Genomic DNA, 19436 nt, shown 5'->3' with positions numbered 1-19436 from the left:
AAAAATCAGAAATTATGTGAAAATAGTTTTATATGAAAGACTCTGGATGTCTTTTAAATTTTTTGTGTCATAATCAGGAAAGATTTGTTCCCTTGGACTTGGTGTTTTTATTTGTACACTTGACTTATCTATTATTTACCTCAGCGTGACCTCATCAGGGTGTATTGGGATGGGAATAATCTGTTTGTTTTTTAGGTACTTTGAGCTTTTTTATATGTAATTCAGAAAACAATGATTGGACTAATGTAGGAATGGTTTCATTTTTTAGTTAGTCCAGATGAACATGGTGAAGATGTTAACAGCACATGGAGAAGACTTGGGGAGCTGAGCAGATTGTTGTTTGCACTGATAAAACACAATATATAAGAATATTACATAATGTTTTACGGACTTTCAAATTCACTTTGACAAGGATTAGGGATGCGTACCAAATTAGGTACTTTTATAGGTACAGACCAAATTCTGTCAAAAGTACCCAGTACTGATTCATGTAGAATCAAAAGGCTCCATGTTTAGGTACCTAAACGCATCCTTGTGACTATAAGGGACTGGCGATTTCCCATGCTGGACATGAACACAGCATTGCACGGTTATATATTGAAGAACAAATATGTTAAATTGAAAAAGAAAAACTTTAACTACTTTACTTTTAAACAAATTGATATTTTTACCACATAAACACAAAAAAGTACCAAAAATCTGTAACGTTAACGATACGGTACCGATTGCCAGGCACTGGGCATCGGTATCTTATCGTTTCAAATGTGAAAGGTACCAATCCCTAACAAGGAATCAGTGCTACCATTGGTGCAACAAGGGCTGAATCCTAAAAATTATTAAGAAATGCTCTCCTTTAAGATGTTTTTCCACCTCCATACTCAATCGGTATTGGTATCTCTGATTAATGCAGATCCCAACCCTTCACATGTTGACCACATTGGCACTGATTATATGAGTATATCAGTTCAATGGACAGTTGTTTATCATCATTTCATCATCACGGGTTGCTAACGTTTTGTTTTCTTCCTTATGTCAGGTACGAAAGCATATAAATGACCTGTACGAAGACCTACGAGATGGACATAACCTGATCTCACTGCTGGAGGTTTTGTCTGGAGACACATTGGTGAGTTAACAATTTTTCTGCCCTGGTTTTTAAACTCTTATAGTAAATGTTGAACTGAGTCTTGTGTTTTGTGATCCTATTGAGTTTTATGAAATCAAAACACTGTCTTTAGACATCTACATGGAAAGAAGACTTTTTGACATTCATGCCCTGTCCTTCCGTCTTTAATCATGATACTGATGAAAGAAGAGAATCATAGGATTCAGTCATGGTTACAATTTACTCATTGACATAGTTTTGAGCATGATTTTCAGGTCTTGGTCATATTTTGTTCCCTGTCGTTTTTTGTTGTGTTTTGGTAAATCTGAGCTGATGTGCTCATCTTTGTGTTTAGCTGTTCTGTGTTTCTGTATGTGATGTTAATAGAGGCTGCAAAATCCTTTTCTTTACATGTTTATATATGTTTTGTTGGATACAGTCATAGTGGGATGTTAGGTGTGAGATTTACCCTTAATACACTGCTTTTCGTCTACAAAATAGCATTTCAAAAAAGCCTGCAAGAAGGAGATGTGCAATATTTACTACTAAGATTTTGGCAGTCAGTAATGAATAACTAATAAAGTTAATTTTGCTAACTTTGCTTTTTTAACATTCTAACTGTGCAAAGCTTTAGTCTTTTATTCTTTAAAAACAGATAAGATAAAAAATAATGTAAAAATGGTAAAACTATCAATTTGAGATTCAAAAGTTATGTTTTTGTTAATAAAAATAAAATTATTCATTGGCTCATGTTGTCATTTTATTAAGGGGTTAGTGGGAATTAAAATGTACACAGCAAGGTAATGGTTTTTAAAAAATGATTAAAAACAGTGCTCTTAAATGAGGTTGTACTGGCAGGACCAAACAGTGTCAGACATGTTGGTGATGTTTCTAAAATAATGAGTTGTAAGATTGCAGCTGTCATAGAAAAATGTAGATGTGCTCGGGAATATTACAAAATCCAAAACCACAGGAACATTACCTACTTTAGATCCTTTGTTAGGTGCCAATTCACCAGATTGCACACGCAAAAACAGTTAGGTTGACACACCCTTGTGTTTTTTTTTTCATGTGTTTAAGAATCACAACCACATGAGAAGTTATCAAACGTCTGTGTCAGATTCCTTGCGGCTCCCTGCTGGCAGTAACTGTGCCCCTCAGGAGGCAAAGAGTGTTTCACTCATGAGCATAAAATTCATGGAATCAGAGCAAAACACCTGACACATGGCTGGTGTGATACAGGGCGTTGTTTCTGTAACATATTTTAATGATTGGTTCATATCACAGTCATAAGAATCTAACTTTGAGCAAGCAACACAGCTGGTGAAGTAAAATGCAAGTTTATTGTTTCCAGGTTTGGAACATTTGTATGAAACAAAACCTCAAAAAATATGAAGATGAAGGTCCTCATAGGCTTCAAGTTTCTGTTCAAATGAAGATTGTGCAAATTATGCAGTTGCAGGGCTCTATTCATGACAGGACAGCAGTATCTCATTTATCTTGAGGGATGTGAAAAGAAATAGGAGTATTATTCTTAAAAAATATTGACATGAATTAACAATATCTGCATTTGAAACTTCTTTTTGAACTGTAAAAAACTGTGAAAAACTCAAAGTTAAATCAAAATTCATTGGAAAAAAAGAAAAATCTCCAAATTATATATTATTTGTACTAAAATAGTAAACAGTATAATTTTTTTTGTTTGTTTGTTTGTTTGTTTGTTTGGTAATGGCAATTTTCAACCTGTTTTACTATAAAATGGAAAATTTATAAGATGTGAAATTCACTTAAATTAAATCTCTGCAGATAAACTTGCGATTCTTAAATCCAGGTTCAAATTAGGATTTGCTTTTTCGCCAATATGAAGATTGTGGAAATTATCTATGAGCTCTACTCACTGCGGTATTGAAATAATTTGGAGAAACATGGACGGATAATGGAGCTTATTCCTTAAAAAAATTAAATATAAAAAATATCATCGTATCTATTTTTTTAAATCTGTAAAAAGACACTTCAAAATTTAAATGAAGATTTATTAGAAATAAAAAAAATAAAAAAAAGAAGGTGATCTCCAATTCCTAAAATTATTTTAACCGATAATAAAAAACAGACATTAGGGTTTTAGGGTTTGGTTATGATTTCACTTTAATTTGTTTCTTATATTTGGTCTCAATGCAAACTGAGTTGCTGCATGTTATCCAGCAGCTCTTTGCTGTTTTATTTCATTCCTCTCTTAACCTGTCATTGTTCCTGTACTTTGTGCAGCCCTGACCTCCATAATGTTATCATGCTGTGATGTCTCTGACTGTATTTATATATAAGCTGCATGTATTCCTCTGCGAGGACTCCCAGCTGTGACCCCCACTGCAGTGTAACTAACTTTCATCCTCTAAGTAGCTGTTTTCTGTTTACATCCCCTCTACTTTTCCTCCTCCTGTGTTCTCTTTCATTTGCTTTCTGTCCATTTGTCTTCCTTCCTTTGATTTGGCCGCCATGTGTGTCATCCTCTCTCCTCCCCCATGTGTTGCCTTTTCGGTGATAAGCCAAGGGAGCGTGATTTTCTGAAGACATTGCGGTTGGTGAGTGGGACAGAAGCATGTGCAGTTGAGCAGCATGATGGAGACTCGGTGGATGATGATAAGGGGGTACGTGTGGCCTGCCCCCTCTCCATCACACCCCCCTTTAACAAACTAATTGAGAGCGTGCGGTGGTCGGTTAACAGGAGTGTAGAAACAATCCCACTGTATGATTCCTCTTTTTGTAGGAGCAGAGATTGTAGTTCTTTACGAGTAGAGACTTTTGTGATTTCACTGAACAACCTCTTGATCAATAAAAACACCTTTACATGATCAGATGATGTTAATGATGCTGTGAAATGATCCAAAGACCCAACAACTTCATGCTCATGCTTTGAAATGACGACCAATTTGGCTCATTGACCTTCAAAAAGTGGTAAAGATATGCATAAATTACATCGAGCTTGGGTCTTTGCATCCATTTCTTTAGCTTTTCCCATCATTGAGCTGTACGATCAAAGCGCTCCAATCCTACGTAAGCATAAGGACATTTTTCCATCTGCTGCTTTGGGGTAATTGAATGAGATCCTCTGAACCAAACGCTGTGGAACTGGGGTTTATGAAATGTTATCGCTTTGCTATAGAGATGAGTCGGATTCTTGTCTCAGCGGCTGAAAGCAGCACAAGTCTTCTGCTGCTGCTGCAGCTTGGCTTCAATGCATTTTCCATTTCATTACCTCATGCTGTGGCCCCCCCTCGACTGTCCACGTGCATTCGCCACTAAAATGAGATTACAGACTTGCCCAAGACGTCAAGTAATTGCTTTTTAATTTTAGACTTTACATTTCGTGTCTTAGCTAAAGCATTGGGAACTAAATGTAACATTCATCTACACACACTATCAGTGGGTTTGTTGCAGATATTTAGAGGAAAAACAACAACACAGGGTTGCAAATGGTGGAAAATGTTCTGAATATACACTGATTCTAAGCCGGCTCCTCTTATCATGGTTAGAGCTTTTTGTGTGTTCCTTAAAGTTTTTACCTCACCAGATCAGAGGGTAAGCATGTCCCGTGACCTCAACGCTACTAATCACTTTACAAAAATGTGTCCTCTGATTTGAAGTGAAAACTGATGACGATACATTATTCTTCCCTTTTTCTGTCCACAGCCTCGAGAGAGAGGGAGGATGCGCTTTCACAGACTCCAGAATGTACAGATAGCACTGGATTATTTAAAGAGGCGGCAGGTATGGCTCGAGTTGTCATCTGTTTTTCTCTTCATGAGCTGGTGTTGTCAGAAAAATGATTTCAGTGTTTGGATCTGGATTATGCTGTCATAAAACAGCATGCAGCCAGATCTACAAATAAAATCAATCAAACAGTGATGTAATAGGAAAAAATCATCTGTTTTCTTTCTTTTCTGTCCCTGTTTGATTTCAGAGCAGTCTCAAATTGACTGAACTCAAATTGAATAAGAGTTTTGTGCTCTGACACAAGCTAAAACGTTGTATCAAAGGCGCTAGCAGCCAAAAAACAAATATTAATGCTTCGTTCATCCGTGCAGCTGCATTGTATTCTGGGAATTGCATCATATTCTGAAAGGCAAATATGTAATTGAAGTGGGATGGCTTCACTCAGTGGTGATTACTTTTCTCCAGACGTCACATGCTGTAGGACTCACGGCACCTCTCTGTACGAAAGATTTCAATCAGCAGCCTGCTAATTGTAATAGCAGCATTTAAGGAGCCCTGATGGGGGCTCCGGCTGTGGGTTTTCAAAGGGCTTTGATTGCCCTCCCCTCCCCCCCGTCCCTCAGCTCGGGGATGTTATGAACACGGCCAAGCTGAGCCGCAGCCAGATGTGACGTAAGACCCGAGACAAAGGATTCATAGATGGTCACAAATGAGTTGTTCTTTCGTTTTTAGCTACATTACACACCCGACACATGCATCCATCCTCACAGTCTCTTAATGTAAAAGGATCTCACTACTTAGACTCGTCTACATCTCCCCCTGCAGCTTATTGATTATGATTATCACAGATGATTAGGCATGCGCTGAAGGGATTAATGAAGCGCTCTGAGCTGAACATTTTTAGACTCTGTTTTTAATTCACAGTAAACAGCTTTTCACACTGAGATGTGCTAAATAAATCATTTTATAAAGTTTAAATCATCTTACTATGAGCATGCTGTTATCTCAGATCCTCAGGATTACAGTAACAACATGTCCTGACGTAATATAGAGACTAGTGTGCCACCTTGTGGTGCTGTGTTAAATACATGGTATACATTAAAAGTGCATCAAAAAACACTGAAACAAGATTTGTTTTACGTTTTTAATGTGATGAATAAATAAATAAATTGAAAGATAGATTGTAATATCATGTGCTTCACTTCTTCAGGTCAAACTTGTAAATATCAGGAACGATGACATCACAGATGGTAACCCCAAACTGACCCTGGGATTGATCTGGACCATAATTCTGCACTTTCAGGTAAGTTTTATTATCTTATGGTTGAATCATCTTCTTATTTTAGACCAGTGACTGTAAATGGCTGCTAGTTTTAAAACTGGCATGCATCTTTACATCCAGATAAATGGTAAAAAATGTGCACGACTTGCAAGTTTTAATGCTCAGGATTTTGAAAAAGAACTGCTTTTATTTTTGTAGGGCTAAAAGATGTTTTGAGTGCATTAAATAATCTTTGCATATTTAGGAACTCTGTCAGAAAAACAGCTCGTCAGCCCCTTTTCCACTGCAGCGTTTAAACATGTTTACCTTGTGCAAGCTCTCATTCATAAAACTGATGTTTCTGTGTTTGACCACAAGGTGTCGAACCTGTGCAGGGTTCCAGGTGCTGGATGTGTGACTGCTGTCTGACTCTTTAGACATTGCACTGTTGATGTTTGATAGAGTGTGAGTTGTAACTTGATGAGTTGATACCAGATGGCTCCTTTTAGCTTTAACGTCTCTCCAGTATCACTTTAGACATGGTTGGTCTTTGACCCAGTTGTGAAGATTTATATTTGAGGAGACGGCAGGGTTGATTTTTAGATTCTTTGAGAGTAAAATCAATGAGAGTTAATCAAGATTAACACATGCTTTAATTATGCATTTATGCTTACACACTCATGAGTTTCTGATTTAGCTACCTGTTTGCATAAATAAAGTTGTAACTTTTGTGCAAAACCCAGTCCACCAAACAGAAATGTGCAGCTACGTTTACTCCATACCTGAAGACCTGAACTGGTTTTTACATTTTTTTGCGCTCCAGGCTGAGCTTATATTTCTTCTTGCATGTTCTGAAAAAATGTTCTCTCAGGGAATAATCTTCATTTTATTGCTGTAGTGTGAACATGCCCGGACAATCCAGGTGTCCACTGAAATATTCACTCCAAATCTTATTTCTCTTCCTTTCTCCTCCCTTCATCTCCTCTCCTTCTCTCTCTCTGAGAGTCTTATGTTGCAATTATTAATATCTTTGGCACAGTCTGTGTGACTGGTTTCTTCGTCGGGTAAAGGGATATCACTCTTTTTTTTAACTTATAACACTGATTGGTGCAGCGTTGAGGCAGTTTATTCTGATTTAACAAGAACACTTCAGTGTGACTAATGCTCTCAAACACATATGAAGGAAAAAGTAGCTCATATCATTTCGCCTGGACTCAAACGCTCTGACAGGTATAGCGTCTGTGATGATGCCAACACCTGCTGCTGTCATTCACACGCAAGCCCTTGAGCATTTGATCCAGCAGCAGTGGGCCTGTTTCTTCTTGATTTGTGGAGGATAACAGAACACTTCAGGAGAAAATGTCGAAGCATGGTACACACCTTCGGCTTATATAAGCACGGCTGACAGCAGCCGGACATGTATGAACTCAGCTCTGTTTTATATAACGTGCTTGTGTATGGCAGTCAGGACAGAGGCTGTTTGGAGGGACATGCTTTTCATATATCTGCAGGCTCATTTTTCACATCTTCTTGTATATACAGTGAGAGCTCTCTCTGTGAGAGTGTGTGTGCTGCTAAACTCTTGACCTCAGAGCTGCTGGTTTAGGGTTTCACTGCCAGTGTTTTGTTGACACTCTTTTGTTTGTTCATGTCTGCAACGATAAGAAGTTGATATAATTTCATGAAGCTGCCGCTGTTGGATTTCTCACAGTGGCGACTCCACCTGAGGCATGATGTAATGTGTGTTTTACTGTATCTGCTGCTGCTGCTGATCTACTGTGTGCCTCATCTCTTTGTTTTGCCCTGATGTACGCTCACTGTCTATGTGCTGTGGTTATTTTTCACTTATTCATCACATCTCATTCACCGTACTCACTCACAGTTTCTTAAAACGGTCGAGTAAACAAAGTAAAGCTTGATACATTACACAGATCCCTTTGGATCTTCATTTTTCTGGATGTATGATTGACTCAAATAACCTTAAAACTGCAGTAAACTGGTTTTAATAAGAGCCTGGGTGAGCTGCTTGCTGTAGTTTGAACTGTGTGTCTGTCAGGTGACTTTGACCTTCAGGGAAAGCTCATTGGTGTTCAGATGACTCATAGTGACACTGTTATTTTTAGTTGAGCTGTGAGGCTCATTTAGTCTTCCTCATGCTGCTCATTTTCTCTGTTAAAGTGTTTATATTCTACTTTATGATATCCTAGTGCTTCCCTTCTGTTCGGCTTTGATTTTGTAGAATGAATCACTTCCTGGTCCGAATATTTTCCCCCTTGTGAACTGCAGCGGTGGTGATCTGCTCAGATAAAAGTGTTTGTTTAAACCGTTGGACTTAAACCCGACCTCTGGCTCGGCCATTGTACGTAGCTTGATTAATAGACAAAGTGAAAGCACTTTGTTGTCCAGCTGGGATTTGGTCCCTGCTCCTGCTGCTCTCGTTGACCTACGCTGTCCTGGTTTTCAAAGGCTGTCTGACCGGCTGGGACTCTGCTCGCTTCATGCAGCCAAACTTGCTGAGCCAAAATTTCTCACAGCATAATGGTGGTGGCCATCAGCGGGAAACCACTTGCAGTTTAAACCGTGTCCTTCCTTCACCCCTCATTACAGACACAAATATTAGGAGGCAGCCGTGACGTGACACATGTTTACTGTGCAGACAGAGCAGACGATCCAGCCCAGAAACAGGTCTGTCCACTCGTCATTTTGCTTCTCGCCCAGCTGAGAGCTGCAAACACGTGGGGCCTTGTCAGTGTGTTCATTTATGGTGTTTGTGCTGGATTAGCAAAGCCGGAGAAATGTTTCAAAGGTCAGAAAGGATTCCAGTCTGAGAGGAGAGACCTGAGAGCGAGCACGCGAGTAGAGAGGGAGGGAGACAGAGAGGCTGACCGGTTCTCAGCTGGGAGTCTGAGTGAATGAAAGGGAGAGACTAAACTCTGCTCTGAGTGGAGTCAGCTGCCGGGCTGTCTGTGAAATGGCCTACTCTCAGCAGGACATTGTTCTTCGGATCAAGCTGTAATCAGTGGATTCTTTGCTTTACAACCCTGTCGATGGATGAGAGATTGTTTGACTGTCAGCCATGGGAAACATCTGCGGCTGTGTCCGAGGCCCTAAAGAGGAATGCTACGTTGACCCCAAGAAAGCTCCACTGAAGCCTGATTCGAAAGAGCTGAAAGGCCGCCGCTACTTTCAGAGAAAGAAGAGGAGATCAGACTTTCAGGTTGAGGAGACTCTCAGCATTCCTCAAAGTGAGGATTTTAAGAGCAAACCCATCTGCATAAGAGAGGAGCCTCAAGAAAGCCCTGATGAGGCCACAAAGGCAGCTGAAAAACCCCTACAGGTGGAGAAACCCCTACAGGTGGAGAAACCGCTATCCAGGCAAGAAAGCATCAGCAGAGGGGTTTATGTCGGAGAGGTACCGGTTATTATCCTCAGAGATCCCTGTAATCCATCTCATAGCAGGAAGTTACCGTACAGGTCAGGAAGGATTTCCACAGAACAAACAGACAGAAGCAGATCCAATGTGGTGGGAAAGCTTCGATGTGTTAACACAGCTTCCCGGGGAGGCTCGGGTAAAGACGGTCTGCTTGTGAAGAAGCTGCTTCAGCGACAGCTAAGGAGGGCCGTTAGCTTTGGAGCTGTGGAGCACATGCTGCGGCCTCAGAGGGCCAACGACAGACATGGGAGTGAGGAAACGTTTGCCAAGATTATATGGGGCTCTCAGGCAAACAGGAGGAGGAGACGGAGGACCATCACGGGCTCTGGTTACGTAGACCCCCCTGCTGCTGCCAAATGTATTTCCAGCCAACACAAGGTAAACCTAAAACGTGTGATCAACACCTGGTGCTGCTGTGATTTAAGAAGGACTGTTACTGCGGCGTAACTTCAGCAGAAACAGTCTACTGGGAAAAATCAGTTATTTTAAGTAGCTTTTGTTCATTTTGTTAATTTAATTAATTCATTACATAATTTTAGACCCCATCAGAAAAGCCTATTGTTTCAGCATTATGTCATCAGTGTGGTGTGTCCTTTTCTGTTCATGCTCTCCTTCACTGCTTGTTGGTCTTCTCTTTATTAATATTTTTTATACTTCTTTTTTTTTTAAGTTGTGAGTTTTTGGCTTTGTTTGGGAATCTGCACGTTATGAAATCTGCTGGTGGTTTCAGTGGTTATCAGGGTTTTCATTCATTGTATCAGGGTAGTAGCTCTGTGGCTATAGACTTGGCATCATTGCTTCGTGACTTTTCTCATGCTGTTTTTTGATAGGCTACTGTTCTTCTCCAGCAGGAGTGTGCAATTTTGTTTTTTAAGTGTGGTCAATCATCTTTGTGCCATCATTACAGACTAGTGTTATTCTGGCAGAATCAGGATTTTATCAGCATTGCTTGCTGTATCAGACCTGCAAACAACATTTTTTAGACACAAATATTTCTAAATTTCTTCTTTCTCATGCACTAGTTTTGGCCTTTTTTGCTCCATTTTGTCATTTTAATCTCGTTTTTGTGTCATCTTATGTGTTTTTTTAACTCTCACATTTTCCCATCATGATAAATCCATTCATTTAAAGACGTCAGCTGTAAGAGTCGGTGAGTTTTTTGCAGAATGTACAGAGCTATAGCTTTATGCATGTGGCCTATACACAGTTCAAATGTAGCTAGGTAAGACGTCAACATATATACTTTGTTTTGGTTTGTGACCTTGACACTACAAAACATGATTTATTACAGCACCATAATTAATATATTGTACACTGCAAAAACTGGAATCTTATCAAGTGTTTACTGTCTTATTATTAGTAGAAAATGTCTTTTTAGACTTAATATGAGCCACATTCACCTGACTAGTCCAGAAAAATGTCTTATTTCAAGTTATTTAGAGACAAAAATGAGGTCTGAATTGCTTGTAGCAAGATAACAAAAATCTGCCAATGGGAGAAGAGAAAAGTGACTTGTATTAAAACATTTTTCTAGTTTCAAGCAAATTTTCAAGCAAATTTTTCTTGTTCCACCAGCAGATTTTTTTTCTTTGTTACAAGCAATTCTGACCTCATTTTTGGCTTTAAATAACTCGAAACAAGACATTTTCTGGATTGACCAGTTGAATTTGGCTAATATAAGTATAATAAAACAATTTTAACTAAAATATGACTAAAACACTTGATAAGTTTTGAATTTTGCAGTGTTAGATGAAAGTTAGGCGGGTATGAAAGTGGACTTCAAGTCTGACTTTGGACTTACCTGTTCTTAAGGTCTCAGGAGGGCTTTATTTTCACTAAATAAATAGTTGTTTAGTTTGTGCAGTTTATTGATGTCTTGGTCTGTCTTTCTGTCTGTGGTAAACAAACAGTAGCTAGTAACTTTTACAACCAAGTGTCTTATAGTAAAAATTCAGAGATAGAGACGCTTTGTTTGTGACCACATTTTGTTCAAGTCTTATCTAACCTGTAGTGAATTTTACTTTCGTAATTAAACATGATTCTAACAGTCTTGATTAAGTGTCCATTAAGATTACATCTCTGTTTCACTAAAGCTGAGATAACCAGGCCAGCTGTGTCTCAGTCGCTCGTCTCTCAGTCCAATGGTCTGGAGTTTGATCCCAGGTCCAGGTGCTGCATGCTTTGGACACATGGAGTGTCTTAGAGAAGCTGTCAGTGTTCAGAAAGTGAGAGAATATATCCATGTACTTTTAACCACAACCCTGAGTGGACAAAACCACCACCTTTTGAAAGTGTCAGGTTTTGTGAATACAGTCTGAATCAGCTGGTCTTGTGGGGATTCTTAAAGAAGATGTTTCCTCTAAAAGGCTTGTGTCAGTTTTGCTTTTAGTCATCCTGCTTAAGCTGCAGTGTGTGAATGTATCATCAGGTTTTGTTTTCATTTCTCACTGTCTTGTCATTTCTTTGATTTATGTCACCGGGCTGTAAACCCAGTCTCACCTTTGGGAACAATAAGCATGGATTGATTGATTAATTGGTTGTCAAAAGTTAATCCTTTTCTCTTTTTGTTTCTGCTTCTTGGTATTTAAAACTGAAATGACATATTCTGATCACAAACATTATTTCCACCACATGCTGTGGGTATCAGGATGATAAAAGTCTTCAGCTGTTTAAATCAAATAGATGACGTGACGTGTGTTTGAGCTGCAGATAAAGGCTGCTGTTCAGACGTAATGAATATGCTTCAAAGCGGATATGCCAGCAAACTGGTGAAGCGGCACTACTTGTTTCAGGTCACCATAATTATCAGTACAGCACATCGTAAAGTGTTGAGTAATTTATTGCACCTCTGTATCTCAAACATGTGGCATGTTAGCATTCTCCATGTTTAATGTGCTAACAGAGCTGGGGATGGTAATTTATCCCATTTACACCCAGCTCACACCAGTAATTAGAGAAATCCATACATTTCTTTGTTTTTCATAGACTATATTCTTCTTCTCACATTAGCTGATTTCATAGTTTAAGATAAAGACGTATATGAAAGTACAGCGCTTTGTTTCTGGGTTTTTTGGCGATAGATTGCACATTTTTTAAAGAGTGTTGATTTTGCCTCTCTAGTAATGGTAGAGGAACTTCTGTGAGAACTTGTTTTTTTGTGCTAATACATATTTGAACCTGGATTTTCCAATCCACCAAACTACTTGCTGAGGAAAATGGATTTTTTTTTCTGCAGCATGCTGCTGTTTACTTTCTCTTTTACTCACTCAGCAGAGGTTTGGGGCCTCAAAAATAACTTTACACTAAATGATGTCAGTCTTTATTATTATGGTCTTGTTTGCTTTTGAACCCATCTTTTGGGACCATCATTGATGAAAGATTAGTCAGTTATGGAGCTGTGTGCCAAAAGGGTTGTCATCTGTTTCAGAAAACTCTCACACATACTTCAACGCAGATGAACAAAGTTGAACCTTGATGGCTTTGTTTTTTCACGCTTTTATCAGGTCTATTTTGTCGATTTCCTTGGTGACATGGTTTGTTCTCACATCTGTAACAGAGAAATTATGTAAATCAAATGGTAAAATAGACTGCTGATCTGATTGGATTATGCGTACCTGCACATCAGACAGGTACTATGGTTAGCTAATGTTGATGCTAATCTACCCTTAGTTTTTAGGGATGCACAATATTGTTTGTTATTGTTTGTTACTTATCTGCATGGCTCAATATTGGCTTAGAAATCAAATATCGAATATTGGTCAACACACCGATATCCTTCAATATAATACCCGAATAAGTAACAGGCTGCTGCTTATTTGATTAAATGCCCAACCTCAGCTGATATGTTCTGTATTTTTTTATTGTTTGTGCATCACCTCTCTGTTACACAGTGTTTGTAGCTGATAGAAATGTGCTGTATAGACAGAGCCCACCCATTTGTTTCTGTGGGACTCAAGCTGCATTTATTTTTGCACTTTTTTGTGATTTGTTTGCACAGTGGAAGTTGAGGAGTCACATAGTTAACTCCTGTTTTAAGTTAAGTTTGAATGTAAGCAGTTGTCTGTACATGTGGTACATGTAGCTGACTAATTTAGGGACATTCACTGTCAAAGAGTGAACCATTTTATTTCATTTGGGTTTAATTGTTGTACGGTTTCACTTCTTACATGTTCCTTGTGAACACAGGGTATGCTCACTAACTATGTCATTTTGTCAATTTGTCCTGGTTGTGGATATTGTTATGATTGTCTCATAAAAAGCATCGTCCAGGTTTGAATAGGATGTATCTATTTTTGCTATTTTGTTTGAAAGCATATATGATGAATAGGCAAGTATTTTTCTTTTTCTTGCACAAAAAATAAATATTACATAACAAATGTGATAAGAGTATGCACTATAATACTGTATACGACTTCCAATACAGAACAGATTTGATGATATCTGCAATTTTTCGTGCTGAAAAAAAAAATCATTAGTGGTTATCTCCCAAATGAGTCGTAAAAAAACAGTTTTGTGCATCCATGTTCATTTTGGATAAGAGTTTCGATTGACACACTTTCCACAAAGCATTCACAGAAATGCTGGCTGCTGTAACAGAGAGATTTATTTGCCACATTCTGGTTGACTTTCCAAAAGAACAACAAATGCATAAAGTTCTGAAATGTGGTTGGAAAACATTATCTCCACCATCAAACCTGCTGAGCACAATGAATCACAGCTGCTGTAAAGGCTGCCTATCATCGCTCTCACAGTCACACAAACACACTACAGGACTCATGGAGACTTGTATAGCCATCATGCACAATACTTTCAAATGCTAAATTCAACCCAAATATTAGAAACAAATATCCATCCTTGGTAATCTTTAAATCTGGATCCAACAGCTTATGGCTCTAAGCTTTAGCTTCTTTCCTCCAGTTGGAGGTTTGCAGTCACAAAGTTTAGAACAAAGTGGTTCAAAAACAACTTTATTCCTGCTGCTTTCACCAAGCTGAGAAAATGATGTGTTGTTTTATACCTGCTTTTACCTTTCTTTAATACCAGAGGTCAATTGCGTATTATTAATCTGAATTCTTCTCATTTAAATCCTGATTGGTGGAGCTGGAATGCTTTTAAATTATGTTTTAGTGTTTCAATGATTTCTTGATTTTCACAGTCTTGTGTGGTTTCATGCTGATGTTGTTTTGTATTGAGATAAATTGACTGCGGGTACAAATTAAGAAACCAGACCCTGAATCTGATTATTATGAGTTATGTCTGTTTCATAACCAGCTAAAGACTCCTAACTGGAGCTTTGATTTCACAAGTTTAGTCCTTAGTTTTGGAGGTTAGATTCTCTCTTATTCTTTTATTTTAAATCATGTACATCTACTCCTGGCAGATCTCGGAGATCCATGTAACAGGAGAGTCCGAGGACATGACAGCCAAGGAAAGGCTGCTGCTCTGGTCCAAGCAGATAACAGAGGGCTACGTAGGAGTACGATGTGACAACTTCACAACCTCCTGGAGGGATGGACGGTTGTTTAATGCCATCATTCATAAATACAGGTATTTTCACGCTGCAGGAGAAGAAAAAAGCACACTGAAAGTTGTAGTCGTTCTTGTTTAACTGGTCTTTTTTTTCTCTGCAATGCAGGCCGGACATGGTCGACATGAGCCGGGTGTCGACACAGACCAACAGATCAAATTTGGAGCATGCGTTTGGGGTAGCTGAACAGCTGGGGGTGGCAAGACTGCTGGACCCTGAGGGTAGGATTCACGCACATTCCTGTTTGGTTTGACTGAAAAATAAACCCCTCCTTTAACCTTTAGGTGTATGAATCATGTGGAGTGGCAGTTGAATTTTGGCTTCAAGTCAAATTTCTTTGAGCAGAGACGATGTCACGTGTTGCATTTCTGACCTTTGGTATTTACCTTCCTCATCAGACGTAGACGTTCAGTCTCCTGATGAGAAATCAGTCATTACGTACGTCTCCACGCTGTACGACGCCTTTCCCAAAGTCCCTGACGGTGTGGACGGAGTCAGTCCTAATGTAAGTCAATTACACTGCATCATCTTTTAACTCCACCCACAATCCAAGTGAGATTGCTGAGCGGAGCTTTAATGATAATGATGATCCGCTTTCTCTGAGCAGGATGTCGATATCAAATGGGTGGAGTACCAGAACATGATCAAATACCTCAGCCAGTGGATCAAACACAACGTGGCCATAATGTCAGACAGATCATTCCCCAACAACCCTGTGGAACTCAAGGTAATTTCATCATCATTAGAAGCTTTATATTACACAAGCTTCTTTTGAGTTATATGAAAGGATACAAGAGAGCAGCAGAGCATCAGCTGCAAAAAGTCAATAACGTTTAACAGAGGGAGAGCTTTTGTGACAGGAGAAAGATAAGAGTAGAGCATGGACACATGCTTGGAGATCTTTACTTGTGGGGAAGTATATTTTTATGGTTTTATCCGTCTTCTCTTCCAGGCACTTTATACACAGTATCTGCAGTTTAAAGAACATGAAATCCCCCTGAAAGAAAACGAGAAGACGAAAATCAAGAATCTCTACAAAATGCTCGAGGTATATAAACACAAACCAAAGACAGCATTGAATGGTCTTATTCACTATTAATATCAACTCTGTCTTTGTGGTATGTTCAACAGATGTGGATCGAGTTTGGACGTATTCAGTTACCCCCGGGTCATCATCCCAATGATGTGGAGAAGGAATGGGGGAAATTAATCGTTGCTATGCTGGAAAGAGAGAAGAGCCTGAGGCCTGAGGTTGAGAGGTATGTGCAGGCCTGAGAATACTGATAATCTGTTGTATTTGGCTCAATGTAATGGAGACAGATTGTGTTAAGTCCCGCCCCCATCAGTGGTAAAAACAGTCAATTACCCTTTAATAACATTGCATTGCATAAAGGTGCATTCTTTTTAACTTGCCTTAAATCTGCTGCTTTCCTGCAAAGTGCACAAACAAAACCAAAGTATATCATCACATCAGAGGACTCAAGATGAGATAATAGTTATGAAATGGTGCATGGTTGCATTAGAGAGACGAAATCAGAAATATTTTGGGTAAAAAATGTTGTTTGCCGGTCAAATAACATGCAACTGGCTTGTTGATCACTGTACACCCCCCCCCCAAAAAAAAAAAAAAAAAATCCTTGCACTTAATGGCAGCACCTACAGCCAAATAGCTTGTAGCACTGTTGTTGCACTAACTAGGTTTTCCTTCTGTCTAAGTTCTTGCTTGTGTTGTATGTCACTTTGGACAAAAGCGTCTGCTAAATGAAACTGTAAACTGTAAAACAGTCCTGAAAAAATCCAGATCCTGATCCTGCCATAAAAAAACATCCTTACATATTTTCCCCATATCGCCCCCTAAAGGAGAACATTTTCCTTGGTCAGGGTTTGCTGATGTTGACGCAGCTAGTAACACTGCAGAAAACTGACCACTTATCATCTGGTATCAAGAGACATATGAGGGACAGGTGAAGTTTGATCAGTCTGTATCGACGGCACAAGGATGCTTGACGACACTTTTTAAAAATATAAATCACTAAAAGAAATAGTGAATGAATTGAAATTACTTTCAGTTGATAAATATATTAGAGCTTGGACGAAATGCTATTCTTGCGTTTCATATCTATTACGATTTTTGGGATGCCAATTCGATTTAAGCTGGGATTCTTTTTTGAGATTTTTATTTTGCTTTTTTAACACCAGACCATGTGAAAAAGTAAAAAAATGATGATAATGTCTACAGGCTATATCAGGAGCCATATTTTAACATAAAATGCACATCATGTGAGTCAGAGAGAAACATTTTACCCTCTGCTGGAGAAAAGTAGTAACTTTTCTACAATCCAGTTTATAAACAAAGACTGAAATGAAGAACTTCAATTTAGAAAACAAAATTGTTTTTTGACAGAGAATTCAGATTTTAATATGTCAAACAAAAACTCCTGACATACTGATTTTCATTTTTTCCTCCAACCCCTAAAATATATGTGTAAGAGCTGCTGCCTTGTGGTTATTTAGTTTGTACACCTTATGCTTTGTAGGGTAAGTCAGTCCAAGCTAAGTTTGATAATAACCTAATATTACAAAGCTAAGGAGCATCAAAACACTGCTCAGCTGTGCTACCAAGCCCAAGTCAGGGTCTTACATGTTGTGAAAAATGGGCTCTGCAAAATTAGAATTACGACAAAATAATCATCTTTGATGACCCTGTGAATTATTCAAAGAATCTGATCTCTGGCCAACATTGAAACGTACAAATAATCAAGTATCAATGAAAAGTAAGTGTGCACCAATCACAATTTTCTGGCTGATCCCCGATCACCAATCTTAAAAAAGCCTTACCTGCCGATAGCGATTTGGGATGGTAGCGATTTTTACCTTCTTCTTTTCATAGCTGACAACATATACCTTCAATGTTCCAATCTTATTTTATTGAGAATCATTGAACAATACCTTTGAAACAGTATATATTTTTTTTACGTTTTATCTCAAACAATCAATAAAGTATAATGAGTTTTAGGTCTTAGAGCAAAAAGCAACAAAGGCTGGCTGTCAGACCTTCCTGGAGGTATATAAGATCAGTTTCATATATAAGGATGGGCTGATCACCTACCTCTTATCTCTGATCACTGATCCCCCGAAATTGAGGAAATTGGCACCGATCGATCGGTGCATGTCTAATGAAAAGAAAGGGAAACTGAGACAGATCTGCTTTACTACAACTTCCATATTTCCTTCTCTTTCCTGTAAGATTTGGGTCTCCAATGTTTTATTCTGACATATTCTGCATTTTTAGCTACGCCTATTCTGATGATGTTTGAGAACTTAGCTGCGTACTGTGGGGTCTCTTTTTCCCCTTGAGAGAGGTGTGGCTCTGTAGGTAAAGGTCTAATCTATGTTACGTTTATAGCTTAAATTGCAGGTTTGAGATTTATGGAACTGTTTAAGAGACACTAAGTTGGTGACTGAAAAGACAAATTGGGTGATTGCTTCAGGCAAAACGCAGGTGCTTACATTCTAGAGGAAGAGATGCTTATATGCGGTGGTTTCCATAATCTCTGTGGATTTAATGTGGCACATGAGTCAGTGAAGCATGTCTGAGGCTGGTGTAGAATCAAGTGTCAGGCTCACCAACATTAACCATGAAACCAAACACTAAGTGATAGTATCTGGGTTTGATTTTCCAAACCGAGGTGAAAATCCCCTCATTTGACCTTTGCACAGTTTCGTTTGTCCAAGCATTTTGAGCTGTTGTGCAAAGATTTAATTAATGTATTAATCCGATTTTGTGCACATCCAGTTGCACTATTTGCAAACAAAAGGGAGTTTGTTCTGCTTTTGTGGAGGATCAAGTGATTTGTGGAGAGAGTTAAACACAAACAAAATAACTGTTCATTGTTTGCAGCTCATGAACAGAATCTGTTATCTATTGCTTCGAATAGCAGGAGTTTAAAAACGCCAAAAACAGAAGTATGTAAATCTTATGTCATTGCATTCTTCAGTGAAGATATTTTCTGATTTATTAAAGTGTATTTTCTCCCGAGGCAAGCTCAGTCAGGTGTCTGAGCTCTGTCCTGCACTCTGTTTTCAATGTTTGCAGCGTAGATCTCATTTCCAAGGAACATAAATTCCCCTCTTTCATACCCAGCTGGCAAAGGTTTGGACAAGTTTACCATCTCAGCATAAAAACACGGCATATTTACTGCATGAAAGCTGGGTGTGGTGCAAACTGGTACAAAAAGCCATTAGAGCAGATAGGCAGAGAGCTTTGTACAGTCTCAGCTTGCACAAAGGTGTACTGTCTCAACTTGCTGTTTAATTTTCATCCCCCGAGGGTAGCAGATTATTTTAGGGTGGGATCTTTTTACACGCTCCTCACCTGGCAGAGGCTCTATAAATTTGA

General features: G+C 38.8%; 1 protein-coding gene across 20 annotated transcripts in view; it reads left to right on the top strand.

Moving 5' to 3' along the window:
- The window catches only part of dst (dystonin), a 119098-nt gene that overhangs the window by 29584 nt on the left and 70078 nt on the right, over window positions 1-19436 (top strand). For 14 of the 20 annotated variants that reach the window (XM_074675156.1, XM_074675165.1, XM_074675163.1 and 11 more), the window contains 10 exons: window positions 1037-1126; window positions 3649-3750; window positions 4793-4870; window positions 6027-6119; window positions 14891-15057; window positions 15146-15258; window positions 15436-15542; window positions 15645-15764; window positions 15990-16085; window positions 16169-16296. In XM_074675156.1, coding sequence (XP_074531257.1) covers window positions 1037-1126; window positions 3649-3750; window positions 4793-4870; window positions 6027-6119; window positions 14891-15057; window positions 15146-15258; window positions 15436-15542; window positions 15645-15764; window positions 15990-16085; window positions 16169-16296 — 1094 coding nt within the window. The remainder of the gene's footprint in view (window positions 1-1036; window positions 1127-3648; window positions 3751-4792; window positions 4871-6026; window positions 6120-14890; window positions 15058-15145; window positions 15259-15435; window positions 15543-15644; window positions 15765-15989; window positions 16086-16168; window positions 16297-19436) is intronic. The other 6 variants (XM_074675157.1, XM_074675176.1, XM_074675171.1 and 3 more) reach the window with 1 other exon arrangement.

Source organism: Halichoeres trimaculatus, unplaced genomic scaffold (assembly GCF_033239565.1).
Source record: "Halichoeres trimaculatus isolate MK-OKI-2021-1 unplaced genomic scaffold, fHalTri1.1 fHalTri1_scaffold_8, whole genome shotgun sequence".
NCBI classification, from domain to species: Eukaryota; Metazoa; Chordata; class Actinopteri; order Labriformes; family Labridae; genus Halichoeres; species Halichoeres trimaculatus.
The sequence above is the reverse complement of the archived record's forward strand: the minus strand, read 5'-3'. Positions and strand labels throughout refer to the sequence as shown.